Raw genomic sequence first — 21,610 nt, forward strand, 5'->3', positions numbered from 1 at the left:
CAGGGGAGATCCGGGAATTTACAGACCGGTGAGTCTGACGTCGGTGCCTGGGAAAATGGTAGAGGCTATTATTAAAAACAAAATTACAGAGCACATCCGAGGACATGGATTACTGAGACCAAGTCAGCATGGCTTTTATGTGGGGAAATCTTGCCTGACCAATTTACTTCAATTCTTTGAAGGAGTGAACAAACATGTGGACAAAGGGGAGTCGGTTGATATTGTGTATCTGGATTTTCAAAAGGCGTTTGACAAGGTACCTCATGAAAGGCTACAGAGGAAATTGGAGGGTCATGGGATAGGAGGAAATGTCCTATTGTGGATTAAAAACTGGTTGAAGGATAGGAAACAGAGAGTGGGGTTAAATGGGCAGTATTCACAATGGAGAAGGGTAGTTAGTGGGGTTCCTCAGGGGTCTGTGCTAGGACCGCTGCTTTTTAATATATTTATAAATGATTTAGAGATGGGAGTAACTAGCAAGGTAATTAAATTTGCTGATGACACAAAGTTATTCAAAGTCGTTAAATCGCGACAGGATTGTGAAAAATTACAAGAGGACCTTACGAGACTGGGAGACTGGGCGGCTAAATGGCAGATGATGTTTAATGTGAGCAAGTGCAAGGTGATGCATGTGGGAAAAAAGAACCCGAATTATAGCTACGTCATGCAAGGTTCCACGTTAGGAGTTACGGACCAAGAAAGGGATCTGGGTGTCGTCGTCGATAACACACTGAAACCTTCTGCTCAGTGTGCTGCTGCGGCTAAGAAAGCAAATAGAATGTTGGGTATTATTAGGAAAGGTATGGAAAACAGGTGTGAGGATGTTATAATGCCGTTGTATCGCTCCATGGTGCGACCGCACCTTGAGTATTGTGTTCAATTCTGGTCGCCGCATCTCAAGAAAGATATAGTAGAATTGGAAAGGTGCAGCGAAGGGCGACTAAAATGATAGCGGGGATGGGATGACTTCCCTATGAAGAAAGACTAAGGAGGCTAGGGCTATACAGCTTGGAGAAGAGACGGCTGAGGGGAGACATGATAGAGGTATATAAAATAATGAGTGGAGTGGAACAGGTGGATGTGAAGCGTCTGTTCACGCTTTCCAAAAATACTAGGACTAGGGGGCATGCGATGAAACTACAGTGTAGTAAATTTAAAACAAATCGGAGAAAATTTTTCTTCACCCAACGTGTAATTAAACTCTGGAATTCGTTGCCGGAGAAAGTGGTGAAGGCGGTTAGCTTAGCAGAGTTTAAAAAGGGGTTGGACGGTTTCCTAAAGGACAAGTCCATAAACCGCTACTAAACGGACTTGGAAAAATCCAAAATTCCAGGAATAACATGTATAGAATGTTTGTACGTTTGGGAAGCTTGCCAGGTGCCCTTGGCCTGGATTGGCCGCTGTCATGGACAGGATGCTGGGCTCGATGGACCCTTGGTCTTTTCCCAGTATGGCATTATTTATGTACTTATGTACTTATGAGAGAAAGCTCTGGAGAAACAGAGGGTGCAAGGAACAATGAAGCTGTATAAAATAAAAGAAAGGGAGGAAAAAACATATAGAGTATCCCTCCAGATAAACTATGAAAGGTAAAGTAATATTATAGTCTCCATATGTGATGAGATGCACCCTGTAGGAAGGTGAAGGATAAGGAAATGTGAAAGTGTGAAGGTGAACCATGAGACGATTCAAAATACCAATATTCTAATCAGGAAGAGCAATGGTGCTCATTGATTCAATTCTGAAAAATAGGAAATGGTAAGAATCCTGTCTCTAAAAAAAGGCCTGGAATTGAGGGTGTGAAATAAAGAAATGGTCACTTGCTATGCTTTATAAGAAAGGTGTGTAGTCAATTTCAAGGTTTAAGCCCAGAGGAGATAGGTTTGAAAACTAAAAATCAAACGTTGTTCCTCTTGTAATAAAATTCTGTCTATATCAGTTCTTCTCCAATTTGTCTTGACAGTCTTAAAAACAAAAAAACTTGAGGTCCTCAGGTGTATGTCCAGCTTTGAGCCAATGTGATACGAGTGGTGCTGATTGATGGTTACAATTAAGATTGATGCGATGTTCTATTACCCTTGTTTTAATCTTCCTTTGGGTCTTGCCGACGTATAATAAATTGCATGGACAAATAATAATGTAAATGACATAGGTGCTATTACAGTCAGAGGAATGTGAGAGTGTATATACTTTGTTAGTACGTGGATGTACAAAAGAGGTCATTTTTATTGCATGTTTACACACACTGCACTTGCCACATTTATAGTGACCGAAGGGATTCACATCAGGTTCAGGGTTTGGAAGAGTGGGGAGTAAAGAAGGAACTAATTTTTCCCGTAGGTTTCTATTTCTGGAGTAGGCCACAATGACCTTTTTTTCCTTTAGCATTCATGATTTTCGAGAATGTGCCAGTGTCGTCTGATGCTCTTCTGGATCCGGCCTGATAAATGTGAAAACTTTAGAGTGCAGACAAAATCTGGTCCAGGTTTGTCTTCTTTGGGTTGAGGAAATCCACCTGGTCTGTAGAACTGGCTACATTGTATTCTGATGTGATTTGCTTTGCTGGGTAACCTCTCCTATTAAATCTTGTTCCCATAATTCTTGCTTGTTGGTTGAACTCTTCTTCTTTTGTGCAAATTCTTCTAATTCTTAGAAATTGGCATAATTGAAGGGTGGCTTTGAGGGCTCTCTGATGAGCATTGTGACCTATAGTTTTCCTATACAATATTATTTTGAAGGTATTAGTATCTCTGATAATCATTAAGTCCAAAAAAGGAATCTGTTCATGATGATAATTCATTTTGAATTTTAAATTGGCATCTCTTTGGTTCAACCATCCAAAAAATTCTTCCAATATAGAGGCTTCCCCTTTCCATATAATAAATATGTCATCAATATATTGTCTGTACATTACAATATAGTTACTAAACGGATGATCAATTAAATGAAGTTTTTCAAAATGTGCCACATATAGATTTGCCATATTAGGGGCCATGGATGCCCCCATTGCAGTTCCCTTGATTTGCTGGAAGAAAACTCCTTCAAAGCAAAAGTAATTGTTGGTGGGAGCGATGCTAGCTAGAGTAAGAATCAGGTGGTTGGGAATACGTCTGTAAGCATCTCTTCCTCTAAGTGTTTCTTCCACTATGGTGAGGGTGTCTAGTTGAGGAACGTTGGTGTAAAAAGATTCTATGTCAAGGGTGACCAAAAAGGTGTTATTTAGGTCACACCTGAGTTCCTGAAGTAATTGAATCATATGAGAAGAGTCTCTCACATAAGATGGAATGAGAGGTATGATGATCTCAAAAAGAAATCAATGAAGACAGATAGTGGTTCCAAATCTGATATGTTAGCAAAGTTATTTACAGACTTAATCCTGAGATTCCTATACTCCTCAGTGACCTTGTATACAAGGTCTCGTCTCTTTGTCTTTTTTCACAAGTATGCTATTTTATATACATATATATAACTTTTAACACACATATGCATATATATATAGATAGATATGTATCTTTATTTTATTATTATTTATATATCTTTTTTATATTTTTGGATTGTGTTTCATATGTGACATTCTTTTATCAAATTATGACATCATAGATCATTTACATGGAGTTTTCTTATTTGTTCATTTATTTGCCTTTTTATTTGTTTTGGTTTTTTATGTATTTTTACTGGTCCTCCAATATATTATTATCTCTATGGACTATTTATCATTATTTTTTTAAATATATTTTTTCACATGTGTTCTTAATATATTTATATGTACTTGGATACAACTTTATATTTATTTATTTATTTGTTACATTTGTACCCCACATTTTCCCACCTATTTGAGGCTCAATGTGGCTTACATGGTACCGGAGAGGTGTTGATAGACTCCGGAGTAAAACAAATACAAATAATGGTTAAGTTGAGGTAGGAAGGGTAGGGACCACATGAAGGAACATGTGGTGGGACTATAAAGAGGATAGCAAGAACAGATGCGATTGTTTGGTGATCAGTACGGACTGTGGTGTTATAATGTCGCGGAGTTCAGGTATTTAAGTTGGGTCAGTGGGGTAAGCCTTTTGAAACAGGTGGGTTTTTAGTTTTTTCCTGAATTGGAGGTGGTCGTACGTGGTTTTCACAGTTTTTGGTAGTGTGTTCCATAGTTGTGTGCTGATGTAGGAAAAACTGGATGCGTAGGTTGATTTGTATTTTAGTCCTTTGCAGCTCGGGTAGTTGAGGTTTAGGTATTGTCGTGCTGATGCGGATGTGTTTCTGGTTGGTAGGTCGATCAAGTTCGCCATATATCCCGGTGCTTCACCATAAATGATCTTGTGAACCATATGTCAGATATTGTTCGTAGACACCTGATGTAGGCTTTCTGACGAAACAGTGCTGTATCGGGTCCTGAAGAAATAAAGGTTTTACTTATTATATTCGTCATCCTTCTGTTTTCTTCACGGGAGAGCCCTGCTGATTACACTACTCCTTTTTCTGATTTCTTGCTGTATAACATCACCAACATTTATCCCTTCCTTTCTAAACACATCAGCAAAACCAGTATCCATGCTCTTTACCTTCAACTTAGATTACTACAACCTGCCCTTCACAGTTCTATCCTTAAACCTTCTCTCTCCCCTTCAATCTGTTCAAACTTCTGCTGCACGACTTCTGCCAATGTCATTACGCTCACATATCTCCAAATCTCAAGTCATTTCATTGGCTCTCTATTTGTTTATATTTACAGTTTGAACTCCTTTTAATGACAAGTGTATTCATTGTGCAGCTCCTCAGTGTCTGTTATCTCTTCCTACACCCCTCCCCGGGAACTCCATTCTTCAGGTAAGTCACTCTTATCTGTGCCCTTCTCCGCCACTGCTAACTCCGGATTCTGCACTGTATGCCTGAGTCAGTACATCATGCATCATCCCTGGCCCTAATCAAATCCAGCACTGCATATGTCTAGTAGCACTAAAGAAATTATAAGTAGTAGTAGCAACTGCTCCTCTTTTTCTGTCCCCTCACAGCCTTCTTCAACAATAGTCCTTCCACCTTCCCTATTATACGGCAATGCTGAAGACCACACAGCATCGATGATCTTCCTCCTTTCCATTATTATCCTCCCTTTTCTTCTCTTCCACTGTAAAGCAGTATTGAGGAGCACACAGCATTCTAATATTATCCCCCCCCCCCACACACACACACACACTTCCTCTCTTCCACATCAATGATTTCCATTCTTTCCACAATACTTCTTCCCATTCTACTTATACAGCAGCACTGAGGAGAACACAGCATCAATTATTTTATTTCCTCCATTTTAATTCCCCTTCTTGCTGTCTACTCTCACCCCTATATAGCAGAGCTAAGGAGCAAACAGCATCAATGATCTCCTCCTTTCCACAATATTCCTTCCACCTGCTCCTCTTTTGTAATGTACAGCAGCACCGAGGTACAAACAGAATCAATGATCCTCTTCAGAACTTAATGCTTTGTTGCCTTTTTAACTTTATCTCGTTACAGAGAACATCACTCTGAGGTTGAAAGGTGGTGGGCATCGCTGTTCAGGGATGGTTGAAGTGTACTACAAAGGAATCTGGGGCGCTGTTTGCAGCCAAGGCTGGGATATGATAGCAGCAAACATAGCCTGCAAGGAGCTGGGGTGCGGCCAGGTTGTGTCACATGTGAAGACTGACCTGCTTCCCCCTGTCTCTGGTCATGCCTGGCTGAACAATCTGCACTGCAGAAACTCTATAGAGTCTCTATGGCACTGCTCAAGCCAAAAGCGGGAAGACGTCACATGCAGCCAGCAGCATGGAGCTGAGGTCACCTGCTCAGGTACGACCCCTTTCTTATCTCCACCCAGATTTTAACTCAAACTTGCAGTCTTTACAGCCGAAACTCCGACTGGTTCAGAGGTGATGCTGACTTTATTTCTCAGGTCACTGACACTCACATCATGAGGACAGTTTTAAAAGTATTCCTTTAGGCAAAACAGTGTTTCGCCCATGGAACTGGGCTGTGCACACAGGTAAAAATATGTGTATTATTCCACATTGACTGCATTTACAGTAGGCATGCCTGGGGCAAGGGGAAGGCAGAGACAGCAACAATTAAAGTGAGTTTTGACTGGACAAATGCCTGCTGAAAGAGGGGTACAAGTCTTAGTAGATCATTTTTTCTTCAGCATTTTTCACATTGAAAGCCTGTGGGTACTCTCCCTTTTAAAACTGGTACAAAATGCACAGATGAAATGTACCCCTGGACTTTGCACCTATGTGACCAATATGAAAATTGCCAAATTGGCCCGCTGTGTTTAAATATTTGTAATATGCAAAAATATTTGTTCTTAAAGGACAACCCAAGAGTTAAAATAATTCTGAGGACAATTTTAAGCCATCTAGTTGTGAAAATGGGGTTAATGCAGCTCTACTGCCCTTTTTGAAAAATGCCTATCTTAGTTTACCGAAAGTATGCAGAACTTTCACAATGTGCATTTTAAGTCGCATTAAAGGGAGGTGTCCTCAGGGCTCGGAAGAAAAAAAAGGTACTTACCTGTAGCAGATGTTCTCCGAGGGCAGCAGGCCAATTATTTTCACATCTGGGTGATGTCATCCGACGGAGCCCAATGCGGATGCTGACTAGTGAGTAATGTAGAGGAGGTGACATAATGTAGAAGGCATGCGCTGGTGCCTTCCCACCTGACACGCGAGTGTGGGTCCTCCAGTCAGGTGAAAAAGCAAAAAAAGCCTATAGTATACAACTAAATTCAACTCTTAAGAGAGATGGGAGGGTATGTGAGAATAATCAACCTGCTGTCCTCGGAGAACATCTGCTACAGGTTATCTTTGCTTTCTCCGAGGACAAGCAGGCCTTCTTATTCTCAAAAACAAGAAAGCTAGGACAAGTGAGTCTTGAAACGTCAAGACCAAAATTTCAATCGATCTGAAACTATATACATGCTAGCTGTGGAGGTGCAGCCTGGCACAGAATAAAATAGGGTCTAGAAAGGTGGAGTTGAATTCTAGACACCGAACAAATTCTGCAGAACTGCTTGTTCAAACCAACTATCACTTAGAGTATCCTGATCAAGACAGTAGTGAATGTGTGGCTCTGACATGACCCTCTAGAGTCAGCCCAGCCTGGGCATTAGCAAAGGAGAGACAATCTGCTATCCAATTTGAAAGTGTGCATTTGCCGATGGCCACCCTCAATCTGTTGTGGTCAAAAGAAATGAAAAGTTGTGCGGACTCGGTTGTGATGAAATTTAGTATACAGTGGATGAGCTACCAGGGCCTGGAGCTCACTGACTCTGCGAACTGAAGTGACCACCACCAGAAACACAACTTTCCAGGTCAAGAACTTCAGATGACAGGTATCCAGAGACTCAAAAGGAGCTTTCATCAGCTGGGTGAGGACTATGTTGAGATCCCATGACACAGTGGGAGGTTTGGTAGGGGGCTTTGATAGCAATAAACCTCTCATGAAGCAAACAACTAAAGGCTCTACAAAGGTGGACTTGCCTCCTATACAATGATGATAAGCGCCAATTTCACCAAGGTGAACCCTTACAGAGTTGATTTTCATACCACAGAGGTGTAGGAGATACTCAAGCAGTTTTTGTGTAAGACAAGAGAAGAGATCTAATTCCTTGCCCTCACACGAGATGGCAAACCTCCTCCTCTTAGAAGAGTAATATCTCTTAGTAGAATCTTTCATGGAAGCCAGCAAGATATGGGAGACACCCTCAGGAAATCCCAGGGATTCGAGTTCTAGGCTCTCAACATCCAAGCCATGAGGATCAGAGATTGGAGGTTGGGATGCAGAAGAGAACCCTCGATGAGGGTTGGAAAACAGTCCAATCTCCATTGTCATACCATGGTACAAATCATATCGCAATGATAAGGTGGATTGAATTGGTGGAGGGGTAGCATTATATGTTAAGGAGGGCCTTGAATAGACTACAAATTCTCCAGGACATAAAACAGATCTTGGAAATCCATAGGATAGAAATTCCATGTGTAAAGGGGAAAAGGATAGTGACAGGAGTGGTCTACCATCCACCTGGCCAGGATGAACAGACAGATGTAAAAATGTTATCAGAAATTAGGGAGGCTAACAAACTGGGCAACACAATAATAATGGGTGATTTCAATTACCCTGATATTGACTGGGTAAATGTAATATCAGGGCAAGCCAGGGAGTTAAAATTCATTGATGAAATCAAGGACTGCTTTATGGAGAAACCAACAAAAGGGAAAACAATTCTAGACCTAGTCCTTAGTAGAGCGCATGATCTGGTTTAGGAGATAATGGTGCTGGGGCCGCTTGACAACAGTGATCATAACATGATCCAATTTGATATAAGATCTGAAGTACACACAGGAAATTCAATATGTTAGCATTTAACTTTCAAAGGAGACTATCCAGCTTATAATCGAAAGTGATCGCCAGCCATCTTCCGACACAAATCGGGAGATGACCGTCGATTTCTTAAAAGCGGCAAAATCGGTATAATTGAAAGTGGCATTTTTGACAGCATCGCTGCTTTCCCGTCGCTTTGCCGGCGAAAGTTCAAGGGGGCATGTCAGTAGATTAGCGAAGGCGGGACATGGGCAGGCATGGGCGTGGCTACCAGATGGCCGGCTTTCGCCAATAATGGAAAAAAAAAAGCGGTGTTAAGTAGTATTTCGCCGGGTTTACTTGGTCCTTTTATTTTCATGACCAAGCCTCAAAAAGGTGCCCCAACTGACCAGATGACCACTGGAGGGAATGGGGGATGACCTCCCCTTACTCCCCCAGTGGTCACCAACCCCCTTCCATACTAAAAAAATAAAACTAAAAACCTTTTTTGCCAGCCTGTATGCCAGCCTCAAATGCCGTACCCACCTCCATGACAGTAGAATGTGTTGTATCCTCCGACAGCCTTTCCCTGGTTGCGATGTGGCTCTCGGGTGAGTGTGACACCTTTTTTGTTAGGTGCCCTGCAGAGTCACATTAGCAATGCATTGTGGTGGGTGTAGGGTACTGGGCTCTACTCCCATGGTGCTTTCCCCCCCTGCTAACTGGGTCAGAGTGTGCCCCGTTTTGTTTCCTGTTGTAGTCCATGCGGTAGTGGCCATTTTTGTAAGCCAGTTTTAGTTCCCTTTCCTGTGTTACCCACGTTAGAGAAAGTAGTTCTTACCTTGAATGGTGCTGAAAGAGGGCATTGTACACCATTGTGCCAGCTCTGACCTACTGATAATCTTAGTACCAGGGGACTCTTTGCCAGTGGGGCACAACCTCTGATCTGCAGTTAACTGTGAGTAAACGTGGTTATTTCAAGAAAGGACTTTTTCAGAGAGATTAGTCTTCAGGTGTGAACTGGTGTGCCAAAGCTATACAGCAGCAATAAGTCCTAGAGGCGGTATGCAGGTCCCTGGAGCAATTTTAGTGGGTGCAGTACATTTGTGGGTAGTGGGTTTGGGGGGCTCAGCTCCCAAAGTAAGGGAGCTATGCACGTGGGAGCTTTTCTGAAGTCCACCGCAGTGACCCCTAGTGTGGCTGGTTGGTGTCCTGGCATGTCAGGGGGGCCAGTGCACTAAAAATGCTGACTCCTCCCACGGCCAAATGCCTTGAATTTGCCCGGGGTTTGAGATGGCCAACATAACTTTCCATTATCGCTGAAAAACAAACCCGGCCATCTCAAACCCAGCGAACTCCACGGCATTTGGCTGGGCTAAACCATATTATCGACAAAAAAGATGGCCGGCCATCTTTTTCGATAATACAGTTCCGGCCAGCTGTAGCGCCGCCGCCAACATAGATCGCCAGCGATCTATTTGGCCGGCGATGTTCGATTATGCCCCTCCATGATAAAATGAGAAGAACAGTAAAAAAATACATCAAGGAGCAGCTACAAAGGTCAAAAATATACATCAGGTGTGGATGCTGTTGAAAAATACCATCCGAAGCACAGGCCAGATATATTCCATGTATTAAAAAGGAGAAAGGAAGGCCAAACAACAGCTGTCATGGTTAAAAAGTGAGGTGAAGGAAGCTATTAGAGCTAAAAGAAAATCCTTCAAAAAACTGAAGATGGATCTGACTGAAAATAATAGGAAATACCATAAAGAATGGCAATTAAAATGCATTGTACTGATAGGGAAGGCAAAGCAAGACTTTGAAAAGAAGATTGCGTTGGAGCACAAACACATAATAAAAAAATTTAAGGTATATTAGAAGCAAGAAGCCAGCAAAAGAATTAGTTGGACCGCTAGATGACCAAGAGATAAAAGAGGCATTTGGGGAAGACAAAGCCAGAGCGGAGAGATTATATGAATTCTTTGCTTCGGTCTTCACCTAGGAAAATGTGGGAGAGATACCAAAGCCAGAAATGGTATTCAATGCTGACAAGTTAGAGAAACCGAATCAAATCTCTGTAAACCTGGAAGATATAATGAGGCAATTTGACAAATTGAAAAGTAGCAAATCACCTGGACCAGATGGTACATATCCCAGAGTACTAACAGAATTGAAAAATGAACTTGCAGAACTATTGTTAGTAATATGTAATTTATCTTTAAAATCCAGCATGGTACCGGAAGATTTGAGGGTGGCCAACATACCGCCAATTTTTTAAAAGATTCCAGAGGTGATCTGGGAAATTATAGACTTGTGACCCTGACTTCAGTGCTGGGCAAAATGGTAGAAACTATTATAAAGAGCAAAATTACAGAGCATATACATAAGCATGGATTAATGAGACAAAGCCAACATGGATTTAGTGAAGGGGAATCTTCCCTCAATAATCTACTACATTTCTTTGAAGGGGTGAACAAACATGTGGATAAAGGTGAGCCGGTTGAGGAAAAGTCCATAAACCATTATTAAAATGACTTGGGGAAAATCCACTGCTTGCTTCTGGGATAAGCAGCATAAAATGTATTGAAGTTTTTGGGGATCTTGCCAGGTATTTGTGACCTGGATTGGCCACTGTTGGAAACAGAATGCTGGGCTTGACGGACCTTTGGTCTGTCCCAGTGTGGCAATACTTATGATATTGTGTTTCTGGATTTTCAAAAGGCATTTGACAAAGTACCTCATGAAAGACTCCTGAGGAAATTAGAGAGGCATAGGATAGGAGGCAATGTCCTATTGTGGATTACAAACTGGTTAAAAGATAGAAAACAGAGAGTAGGATTAAATGGTCAGTATTCTCAATGGAGAAGGGTAGATAGTGGAAATTTGCAGGGGTCTGTGCTGGTACCACTGCTTTTTAACACATTTATAAATTATCTAGAGATGGGAATAACTCGTGAGGTAATTAAATTTGATGATGACAAAGTTAGTCAAAGTTGTTAAATTGCAAGAGGATTGTGAAAATATTGCAAGAGGACCTTATGAGACTGGGAGACTGGGCATCCAAATGGCAGATGACATTTAATGTGAGTGAGTGCAAAGTGATGCATGTGGAAAAAGGATGTGATGCAAGGGTCCACATTAGGAGTCACTGACCAGCAGATTGGATGTAGGTGGAACTTGGGGTAGTTGATGACAAACCCCCAGTAGCTCCAGCATCTGAATAGTTAGTCACATGGACGCCATGTCTCCTTCTTGAGATATGCTCTTGACCATAAGTACATAAGTAGTGCCATACTGGGAAAGACCAAAGGTCCATCTAGCCCAGCATCCTGTCACCGACAGTGGCCAATCCAGGTCAAGGGCACCTGGCACGCTCCCCAAACGTAAAAACATTCCAGACAAGTTATACCTAAAAATGCGGAATTTTTCCAAGTCCATTTAATAGCGGTCTATGGACTTGTCCTTTAGGAATCTATCTAACCCCTTTTTAAACTCCGTCAAGCTAACCGCCCGTACCACGTTCTCCGGCAACGAATTCCAGAGTCTAATTACACGTTGGGTGAAGAAAAATTTTCTCTGATTCGTTTTAAATTTACCACACTGTAGCTTCAACTCATGCCCTCTAGTCCTAGTATTTTTGGATAGCGTGAACAGTCGCTTCACATCCACCCGATCCATTCCACTCATTATTTTATACACTTCTATCATATCTCCCCTCAGCCATCTCTTCTCCAAGCTGAAAAGCCCTAGCCTTCTCAGCCTCTCTTCATAGGAAAGTCGTCCCATCCCCACTATCATTTTCGTCGCCCTTCGCTGTACCTTTTCCAATTCTACTATATCTTTTTTGAGATACGGAGACCAGTACTGAACACAATACTCCAGGTGCGGTCGCACCATGGAGCGATACAACGGCATTATAACATCCGCACACCTGGACTCCATACCCTTCCTAATAACACCCAACATTCTATTCGCTTTCCTAGCCGCAGCAGCACACTGAGCAGAAGGTTTCAGCGTATCATCGACGACGACACCCAGATCCCTTTCTTGATCCGTAACTCCTAACGCGGAACCTTGCAAGACGTAGCTATAATTCGGGTTCCTCTTACCCACATGCATCACTTTGCACTTGTCAACATTGAACTTCATCTGCCACTTGCACGCCCATTCTCCCAGTCTCGCAAGGTCCTCCTGTAATTGTTCACATTCCTCCTGCGACTTGACGACCCTGAATAATTTTGTGTCATCGGCGAATTTAATTACCTCACTAGTTATTCCCATCTCTAGGTCATTTATAAATACATTAAAAAGCAACGGACCCAGCACAGACCCCTGCGGGACCCCACTAACTACCCTCCTCCACTGAGAATACTGGCCACGCAATCCTACTCTCTGCTTCCTATCTTTCAACCAGTTCTTAATCCATAATAATACCCAGCCAATAATAGACCAGCCAATCATCCAGGTAGGGAAACACATACACCCCCAGTCTGCATAGACTAGTCGATACTGCAACATTGTTGTCTTTTCGGGATATAAACTGGCCCAGGGCACCCAATGCACCAATTCGGCGGGTCCATGGCAGAAATCATCTGTCTACATTGGGCGCATCTCTTGAAGCCACTGGGGTCTTCTGAGACATCGAAAAAAAAATCTCGACCAAATTAAACTTTTCAATCTTGATCTCTCAAAAAGGGGCACATTCAAACTGAGGTCAGCCACACCCGAAAATAAATAAAACTTTTAAAGGGCTGAAAAAATCCTAACAAAATACAAGGGGTTGAGAAACAAAAATTGAGAAAAAAATTAAATAAAATAAGAAAGAAACCCGCACGGGAAGGCATTTGATTAAAAAATTAGCACAGAGTGAGAAGAGAACACGTAAATGCGACATCTTAGCTCCTCGGAAAAAAAACAAGACTGAATGGCACGTGCTCATGCATCGGTGGACCCTGCTAGAAGCTTCTACATCAGTTAGCGTCCACATCGGGCTCCATCAGATGACATCACCCAGATATGAGAATAAGAAATCCTGCTTGTCCTCAAAGACAAATATCTGGTTACACTTTGCTCACATCTCATCCATAATCCTACCCAAGGTAGGTGTCACGTCTGTGGCCGTGACCACCCTCAGACTTACCCTGTTTCTGGGAGTCAGTGGCTGTGCTTGCTTCTGCTTGTCTCTGTGTCTGTGTCTGTCTTAGTTTCTCTCTGACTCTGTGTGCTGATTGCCTTACTGGACCTCACCTGTGTGGGCTATGCCTCTTCCAAGATGGCTGCCGCCTCCTCCTCTATGCCAGTATTCAAGATGGCTCCTGCTTGTCCTTCCTGTGGGCTCACTTCCTCTGTGTGTCAAGCCTCTGTTTGGAGGCAAGGAACTTCCTGCTTCTGTCCTGCTGGTGGTGACTCATCAGTGAGTTCCTTTATAAGGAAGGCCTGTGCTTGCAGTCAGTGCCTTCGCATGGTGTCATTATCTGGTGTCATGCCCAGAGGCCGACAGGTTAGTTAGTGTTTTGCTGCGCTGCTTCTAACACTGTCTTCTGTGTGGGCTTCTTGCCCTTCTGTCTGGTACTTGTGGGCTTCTTGCCCTTCTGTGTGGGCTTGCCCTTCTGCTCAGTACCTGTGGGCTTCTTGCCCTTCTGTGTGGGCTTGCCCTTCTGCTTAGTACCTGTGGGCTGTGTGAAAGGCTGCCCTGTCTGTGCACCTGCCATGTCCTGAGGAACTGTGGAAAGGCCTTCCTCTTTCTCCTGCTGCCCTGCCATGAAGAGTTGTGAAAGACTTTCCTTTCTTCACACTTGCCCACTCCAAAAACAGTGGGAAATCTGCCTTCTTTTCCCAATAGCTCCTGCTCTGAAATGTGGGATGGCCTTCCATGTCCTCTTGCCCCCACTTGCCCCACCCTAAGGAACTTTGGGAAGGCCTTTTCCACTTTCCCCAGGACTAGCATTTAGAGGGGGTGCAAACAGGGCAGCTACATGCAGTGGCGTAGCGAGGGCGGCTGACACCCGGGGCGGGTCGCCGCTGTGCACCCCCCCGGGTGCAGCACGACGCACCCCCCCCCCCTGGAGCACATTCTTACCACTGGCGCTCACCACCTCCCTCAGGGCGCACAGGACTTACTGCTGGAAGCTCTCCATCACCACCAGCTCCGGACGCAGCTCAGTACTTTCTCCTAGCAACCAATGCCAGACTCTCATGCCACAGTTGCGTCACTTCCGCCCAACACCGGAAACCGCTGCTCGAGTCGAATGATTGGGGCCAAAGCGGGTGGTGGTACTGCAAAAGCAGTTTCCCTGCTCTCTCTGCCCCGGAACAGGAAGTAACTTGTTCCGGGGCAGAGAGAGCAGGGAAGCAGCGGAGCCGACCGACACCCCCCCCCAGCGGTGTGCACCCGGGGCGGACCGCCCCACTGCCCCCCCCCCTTCCTACGCCACTGGCTACATGGGGCCTCCAGATTACAAGGGGCCCCAAACCTGCCTAAATCTGAAGGAAACAGAGCCTACTGATAGGCTTTGAGTGGCCCCTTTTACATTTCTGCCCTGGGCTCCAGTATGTTTAAACACCGGCCCTGACATGCCCTGTCTTGTGGGAAGGTCTTCCTCTCTCTTCACCTGCTCCAGTCCCTGAAATATTGCAGCCAGGTACCCAACCAGCTGCAGATGAACAGCAAACCGTTGTATGTAGTTAGTAGTAGGGACCCAATTTTAATTACACTGTACATTTTATCTTATTTAGATTTTTAAAAATGTATTTTTATTTTTAAAGAAGTGAAATAATTCCAGTCAAAGCAGCCCCAAAAAGGGTCAAATCAAAGATGGCCTATCTTTAGTTTTCTTCAGGTGGGATTTAGTAATTTTGGTCCTCTTTCACAAGCTGTATGGCAATGCTAATGGAGCACATTCAAAGTGAATGGGCTTTGTCAGCAGTGCTGCACCAGGAACCAGGAACAGTTAGCATGGCTTGATAAAAGAGGCCCTTAAATAGGCCCAACTACTACTGAGTTATAAGCGAACATACATACTAACATAAAACATACATAGCTTAACTGTATTCACATATGTATCTGCGCATGTTGTTGAAAGAAAAGCACATTTCTTTCTTTTCTTCCTGCCTTCTCATTCCCCTCTTATATGCAGAGAAACTCAAATGGTAAAAAGAAAATGCTTTACTTTACAGACCAGAACCTTCAGCAGAACCCTGGATTTAATATACATATTCAGTTATTATCAGCCTGAGATGACTTTGTTGGATTATTTGTAGTAAATAATTAGCAGATTTTAGTACACACAGCTTCAGCTTTAGAAATGTTAATTTCTTTCTTCATCTCTCTCTCATTCACCCCTGAATAATTCACTGCTGAGTCACTTTAAAGTTGAAGTAACAAAACATCTGTTTACTCACAGTTTGTAGTTAGATTATAATCAGACAGGCTTATATATACATATTACTATACATTTGTATTATCAGCTCCTTCCATGTGCTTAGATGGTAATGGATGCTCACACCACCATAGATCCTCTCAGGTTAGGAGAGATCATGAGCTCCATGTGCTCCATGTGCTGCATGTGCTGTATCTGCTGTGTCTATCCCCCACAGGAAGTTGCATAGCTGTGTGACCTCTCTAAGTAATTCACATCAGAGGTCACAGAGTAATCACAGAGAAATAATAGGTGACAGGCAATGCATGTAAAATACAATTACATTCCAACAAACCCCTTCTCATGCATAACTGTCATGCAATTATTTATTCATACAAAGTCCAAGCTTTATACGCAGATTCACAAAATGTTCTCTGGGTAACGGTTTGGTCATGATGTCAGCTGTCATCTCACTGGTGTGACAATAGTGTAGACTGATGACCCCTTCTTTCGCCAACTCTCGCACGTTGTGGTATTTCGTTGCGATGTGCTTGGTGCGTGACTGAACCTTGTCATTCTGTGACAGTCGGATGCAGCTCTGATTATCTTCTTCAATGATCCTTTCTGTGTCTGCTTCCTCTGCCTGTTCCTCGTTAGATACAGGTGAGTTGCTTTCAGACATCTGCCTTGGTATGGCATTTATATACACTGGCATGTCTATTATGGTTCTAGTTTCATATTCTGGATGATAAGGCTCATCTGGGATAATCCAGCCTTTATCAACCCTCTTGTTTTCATCAAAATATGTAACATGTCTTATGCCAACAATGCCAGTTTTCAGATTCAAAATTCTATATCCTTTGTGTCCTGGAGCATAGCCAACTAAAATGCCCCTTTCTGTTGTGGAATCCAGCTTATGCCTTCTTTGCTTTGGTACATGAGCATATGCTGTACTTCCAAATGTTCTTATGTGTGACAGGTTTGGCTTCCTACCATGCCATGTCTCATGTGGTGTGCGCTCAGCGCCTTTAGTTGGCATTCTGTTTTGTAGGTACACTGCTGTGAGAATGGCTTCCCCCCATAGTCTTTTAGGGAGATTGCTATCTGACAGCATACATCTGGTCATTTCCACAATTGACCTAAATTTTCTTTCTGCAACAGAATTTTGCTCTGGTGTATAAGCTACTGTTGTGATATGTTGAATGCCTTCTTGTTCTAGAAATGTGCGCATGCTTTGTGAAGTGAACTCACCACCATTGTCGGTCTGAAGAACCTTTGGTTTTCTTTCAAATTTATTGCCCACCATGGCTACGTATTTCTTCAGCATGTCTGTGACTTGACTTTTTTCTTTCAGCAAATAGGCCACACAATATCTAGAGAAATCATCCAAGAATATTAGCACAAATCTGTTGTTTCCCAATGATGGGATATTAAACGGTCCACATAAGTCACTGTGTATTAAGTCCAGTACTTTATTACTCCTATTTCCTGTGTATGCAGGAAATGAGGGTCTCACACCTTTTTGAGTAACACAGTCTATGCATTTCTCCATATTACCAGCATCTGCACTTATCTGAATGCCGGTGGCCAGTTGCTTACTGTAAAGATCCTGGATCACCTTAGAATCACGATGTCCCAGGCGGCGGTGCCAGATTTCCAGACTACATTTACCATCATTCTTCCTTACTTGCGCCATATGTGAGGCTTCACCTGAAATGTTCAGCTTATAAACATCATTATGCATAAAAGCTTCAGCATACACTTCATCATTTTTAGAGATTGTGCACTTACTGTTTTCAAAATGAATCACAAATCCCTTCTTATCTAATGTAGATACACTAAGCATATTACAAACTGCTTGGGGAATATACAAGACATCACTTACAGGAATTTCTTTAACTTCATTAGACACTTTGCATTTTAAGAATCCAATACCTTTTGCTTGGATCTTAGCAGTCCCTGCGTTTGCAGTTTTAAGAATACCTTCCTCTGGACACATTTCCTGAAAGAAATCCTTACAATTGGTTAAATGGCATGTGCTCCCTGAATCCAAAATCCAAGTACTTTCATTTGAATTATTATTTACCATAGTCAAAGATTTTTCTGCCATTAGAAAACCCTTGTGTTTATCTTTGTCCTTCATACATTTCCTGGTTTGAAAATTCTTTAGTTCCATTGGCTTAGGTGAGCTAGAGGGAGTGTTTTGTGTTTCCTTACACCATTTAGATACATGTCCCTCCTTTCCACATGAGTAGCAAATCAGCTTGCCCTTGGGTGGAGTTTTCCCATAGCTCCGCCTTCCTCTGTTCTTTGCCAAGAAATTTGTTTCATTTCTCTCTGACTTGCTTTGAGAACACATCTCCTCAGAATCATTTATTATGCATTCCTGCCTTAGTTTTGATGTTGTCTGTTCAAAAGATTGCCCTTCAATGGCCTCATTTACAGACCTAAAAACATCAAACTTCTTTGATAGTGAGGTAAAAAGAAATGCTCTTTTCAATGCATCACACATGGGAATTCCAGAAAGTTCTAACTTTTGAAATGAAGACATAAGATGCATAATGTGATCATTACATTTACTTTTATCCCTTAATTTGGTTTCATTCAACTCTGCCAGCCAAATTGGTTGCTGCTTTGCATATGTAGTTGCATACATAGTTCTCAGTTTATATAAAATGTCCTTTGGTGTATCTTTTCCCTCCACTAATATGGCTTGTTTCTCTGAGAGAGCTTCCAAAAGCATGCACTTCACATAATAGTTTGCATTGTCCCATTCAGCCATATTTTCAGCTGTTCTGTCTTGGTCTAAGCATATATTTAATCCTTTTGCTCGAAGGAGACATATAAATCTTAGTTCCCACTGCTGATAATTAAACTCATTTAATTTAGGCACCTTGAGAGAATAGAAAAATGGTGAATTTCTTCCCTCAGCCATTTTCTTAGCCTTCTGTCTGCTGTGTGGGGGGGGAGAGAGACAGACTGAATCTTTCCTTTAAAACTTAAGAGAAAAATGTGGCCTTTTTTTCTGCCTGGTAATATTTCTCTTCTTTTTCAATTCCTGGCCCTGGGCCCATAACCCTTTTGTTGGATTATTTGTAGTAAATAATTAGCAGATTTTAGTACACACAGCTTCAGCTTTAGAAATGTTAATTTCTTTCTTCATCTCTCTCTCATTCACCCCTGAATAATTCACTGCTGAGTCACTTTAAAGTTGAAGTAACAAAACATCTGTTTACTCACAGTTTGTAGTTAGATTATAATCAGACAGGCTTATATATACATATTACTATACATTTGTATTATCAGCTCCTTCCATGTGCTTAGATGGTAATGGATGCTCACACCACCATAGATCCTCTCAGGTTAGGAGAGATCATGAGCTCCATGTGCTCCATGTGCTGCATGTGCTGTATCTGCTGTGTCTATCCCCCACAGGAAGTTGCATAGCTGTGTGACCTCTCTAAGTAATTCACATCAGAGGTCACAGAGTAATCACAGAGAAATAATAGGTGACAGGCAATGCATGTAAAATACAATTACATTCCAACAGACTTTATCTCTCTCTCTCTCTGTCTCCTCTGTGTTGCCCTTCTCCCCTCTCTCCCTCTGGCTGTCTTTTATCTGTCCTTTTATGTTTTCTTGTCTCTCTCCATGGTTAGAGAGCCTGGATTTCCGCCTAGTGAGGGGCCAGAGTCGGTGCTCTGGGACCTTGGAAGTGTTCTACAATTACCAGTGGGCGACGGTCTGTAAAAGCACCTGGCACCCAGAGGATAACGCCAGACTCTGCCAGAGGCTGGGATGTGGAAACAGTGGTTCACCAACTCCAGGGGAAAAGCCAGAGCATGATGAAACCTGGCTGATCATTTCATGTGCGAACAAGGATACATTCTTTCTGGAGTGTGACTGGGATGAGTGGAAGAAATCCAGTTGCAAAACCGAGGCAGTTGCTGTCATCTGTTCAGGTTAGAAGGGAGCAATGGGCTTGTCTGTCCATGTTCTGTTTAAGCCACATACAAAATGAGAGCATAAATTTTAATCACTCCTGTATCCCATAGGCTTAATGAAAAAAATAAGTCTTTAACGCCTTCTTAAACTGAGCAATATTTTGCACTGCACGAGGCTGAAAAGGCAAGGTGTTCCACAGTTTAGAACGAATGACAGCAAAGATGAATGGCCTATACTCTTCAAGTTGTAATGTACGGTACATAAAATATAAATACATAAGTATTGCCACCCTGGGACAGACCAAAGGTCCATCAAGCCCAGCATCCTGTTTCACAAAAACCTGGCAAGATCCCCAAAAAGTTCAATACATTTTATGCTGCTTATCCCAGAAGTAAGCAGAGGATTTTCCTCAAGTCATTGTCACAATTGTGGTCTTGATCCCTCTCTGACTCACCTTATGTCCGGATGGTCAGCTGCTGTGCTGGCTACTGTCTGCATTATTTCTTTCCTATGTGTTTCAAGCCTCACTTTGGGTTCAGTGTATTTCCTGCTTCTGTCCTGTTTATAAGGAAGTGGTGCACTTTCATTCAGGGCCTTTGCAATGCCAAAGGTCTCCAGGTTAGTTCATGTGCAGTGTAGCACTTCTGCCTTGTTCTAGTCTGTGTGCCTGTGGGCACTTCTGTCTTGATTTCTTATTGCCTTGTTCATAGTCTGTGTGCCTGTGGGCACTTCTGCCTTGATTTCTTGTTGCTTGTTCATAGCCTGTGTGCCTGTGGGCACTTCTGTCTTGATTCCTTGTTTAGGGTGCTTGTGTGCACTTCTGCTTCTGTCCTTCTTGGTCTGTTTGTGTGCTAGGTTCAGCCTTCAGCCATAGTTCTGTTGTTTGTCTGTGTGGGTCAGCTTTGTGTCCTGCCTAGTCTGCCTTGCTTTTTCTAGTCCCCTCTACCTTAGCTTCAGCCTTAGTTCTGTTATTTGTCTGTGTGGGTCAGCTTTGTATCCTGCTTGTGTCTGCCCTGTTTGTCTTCAGCTCCAGTCCCCTTCCTGCTTGTCTCTGCCCTGTTTGCTTTCAGCTTCTGTTCCTGCCAAGCTTGTTTGAGTATCCTGAATCCTGTTCCTGCCAAGCATGTTCCAGTATCCTGAATCCTGTTCCTGTCAAGCCAAGTCCGTCCCAGCATCCGGTTCCAGCCAAGCTAAGATTGTTAGTCCAGTCCTGCTTGGGGGTTTTGCCTCCTGCTGGCGCTCGATGACAGTAGGCCAAGGGCTCACGTTGTTCCAGAGTTCATGACTGTTTGTTTAAAGCCTGGGATCGTGACAGTCATTTTAATAATGATCTATGGACTTTTCCTTTAGAAAGTCATCCAAACCGTTTGTTAAACCCCCCTAAGCTAACCACCTTTACCACATTCTCTGGCAACAAATTCCAGAGTTTAATTACACATTGAGTGAAGAAATATTTTCTCTGATTCATTTTAAATTTACTACTGTGCAGCTTCATCACATGCCCCCTAGTCCTAATATTTTTTGAAAGATGGCAGATCAAGTAACAGTTTCTGGGAAGACCTCAGCGTACATACAGGCTGGTAGAATAGTGTAATACAGAATTGGGGGGGGGGGGGGGGGAATGTATTGATTGAGAGCTTTAAAAACAAGCAATAAAATGTTGAATCTGATTCTATATTGAATGGGGAGCCAATGAAGAGATTTTAAAACTGGGGAAATATGACTAAAACAAGAGGTACCGGTAATAATTCTAGCAATTGAGTTTATGTAATCTGAAGCTTACCAATAGCATTCTTCTTAACTCCAATAAGGAGGCCATTGCAATAATTCATTATTGGGCAGACAATGAATTGAACAATCTTGAGAAAATTGTCAAAAGTATCATAAGGTTTTACACGCCTCACCAGTCTCAGTTTATAAGAAACTTTACGAACAATACTGAAAACTTGGTGTCTCGTAGAAAGGGCTGAGCCCAG

At 42.7% G+C, this 21,610-nt stretch overlaps 1 protein-coding gene across 1 annotated transcript in view; it reads left to right on the plus strand.

Moving 5' to 3' along the window:
* The window catches only part of LOC115461999 (deleted in malignant brain tumors 1 protein-like), a 162,751-nt gene that overhangs the window by 83,583 nt on the left and 57,558 nt on the right, over window positions 1–21,610 (plus strand). Inside the window, exons 8-9 of the mRNA XM_030192047.1 lie at window positions 5,512–5,826; window positions 19,349–19,651. Of these exons, the coding sequence (XP_030047907.1) occupies window positions 5,512–5,826; window positions 19,349–19,651 (618 nt within the window). The remainder of the gene's footprint in view (window positions 1–5,511; window positions 5,827–19,348; window positions 19,652–21,610) is intronic.

Source organism: Microcaecilia unicolor, chromosome 2 (genome assembly GCF_901765095.1).
Source record: "Microcaecilia unicolor chromosome 2, aMicUni1.1, whole genome shotgun sequence".
Taxonomy (NCBI): domain Eukaryota; kingdom Metazoa; phylum Chordata; class Amphibia; order Gymnophiona; family Siphonopidae; genus Microcaecilia; species Microcaecilia unicolor.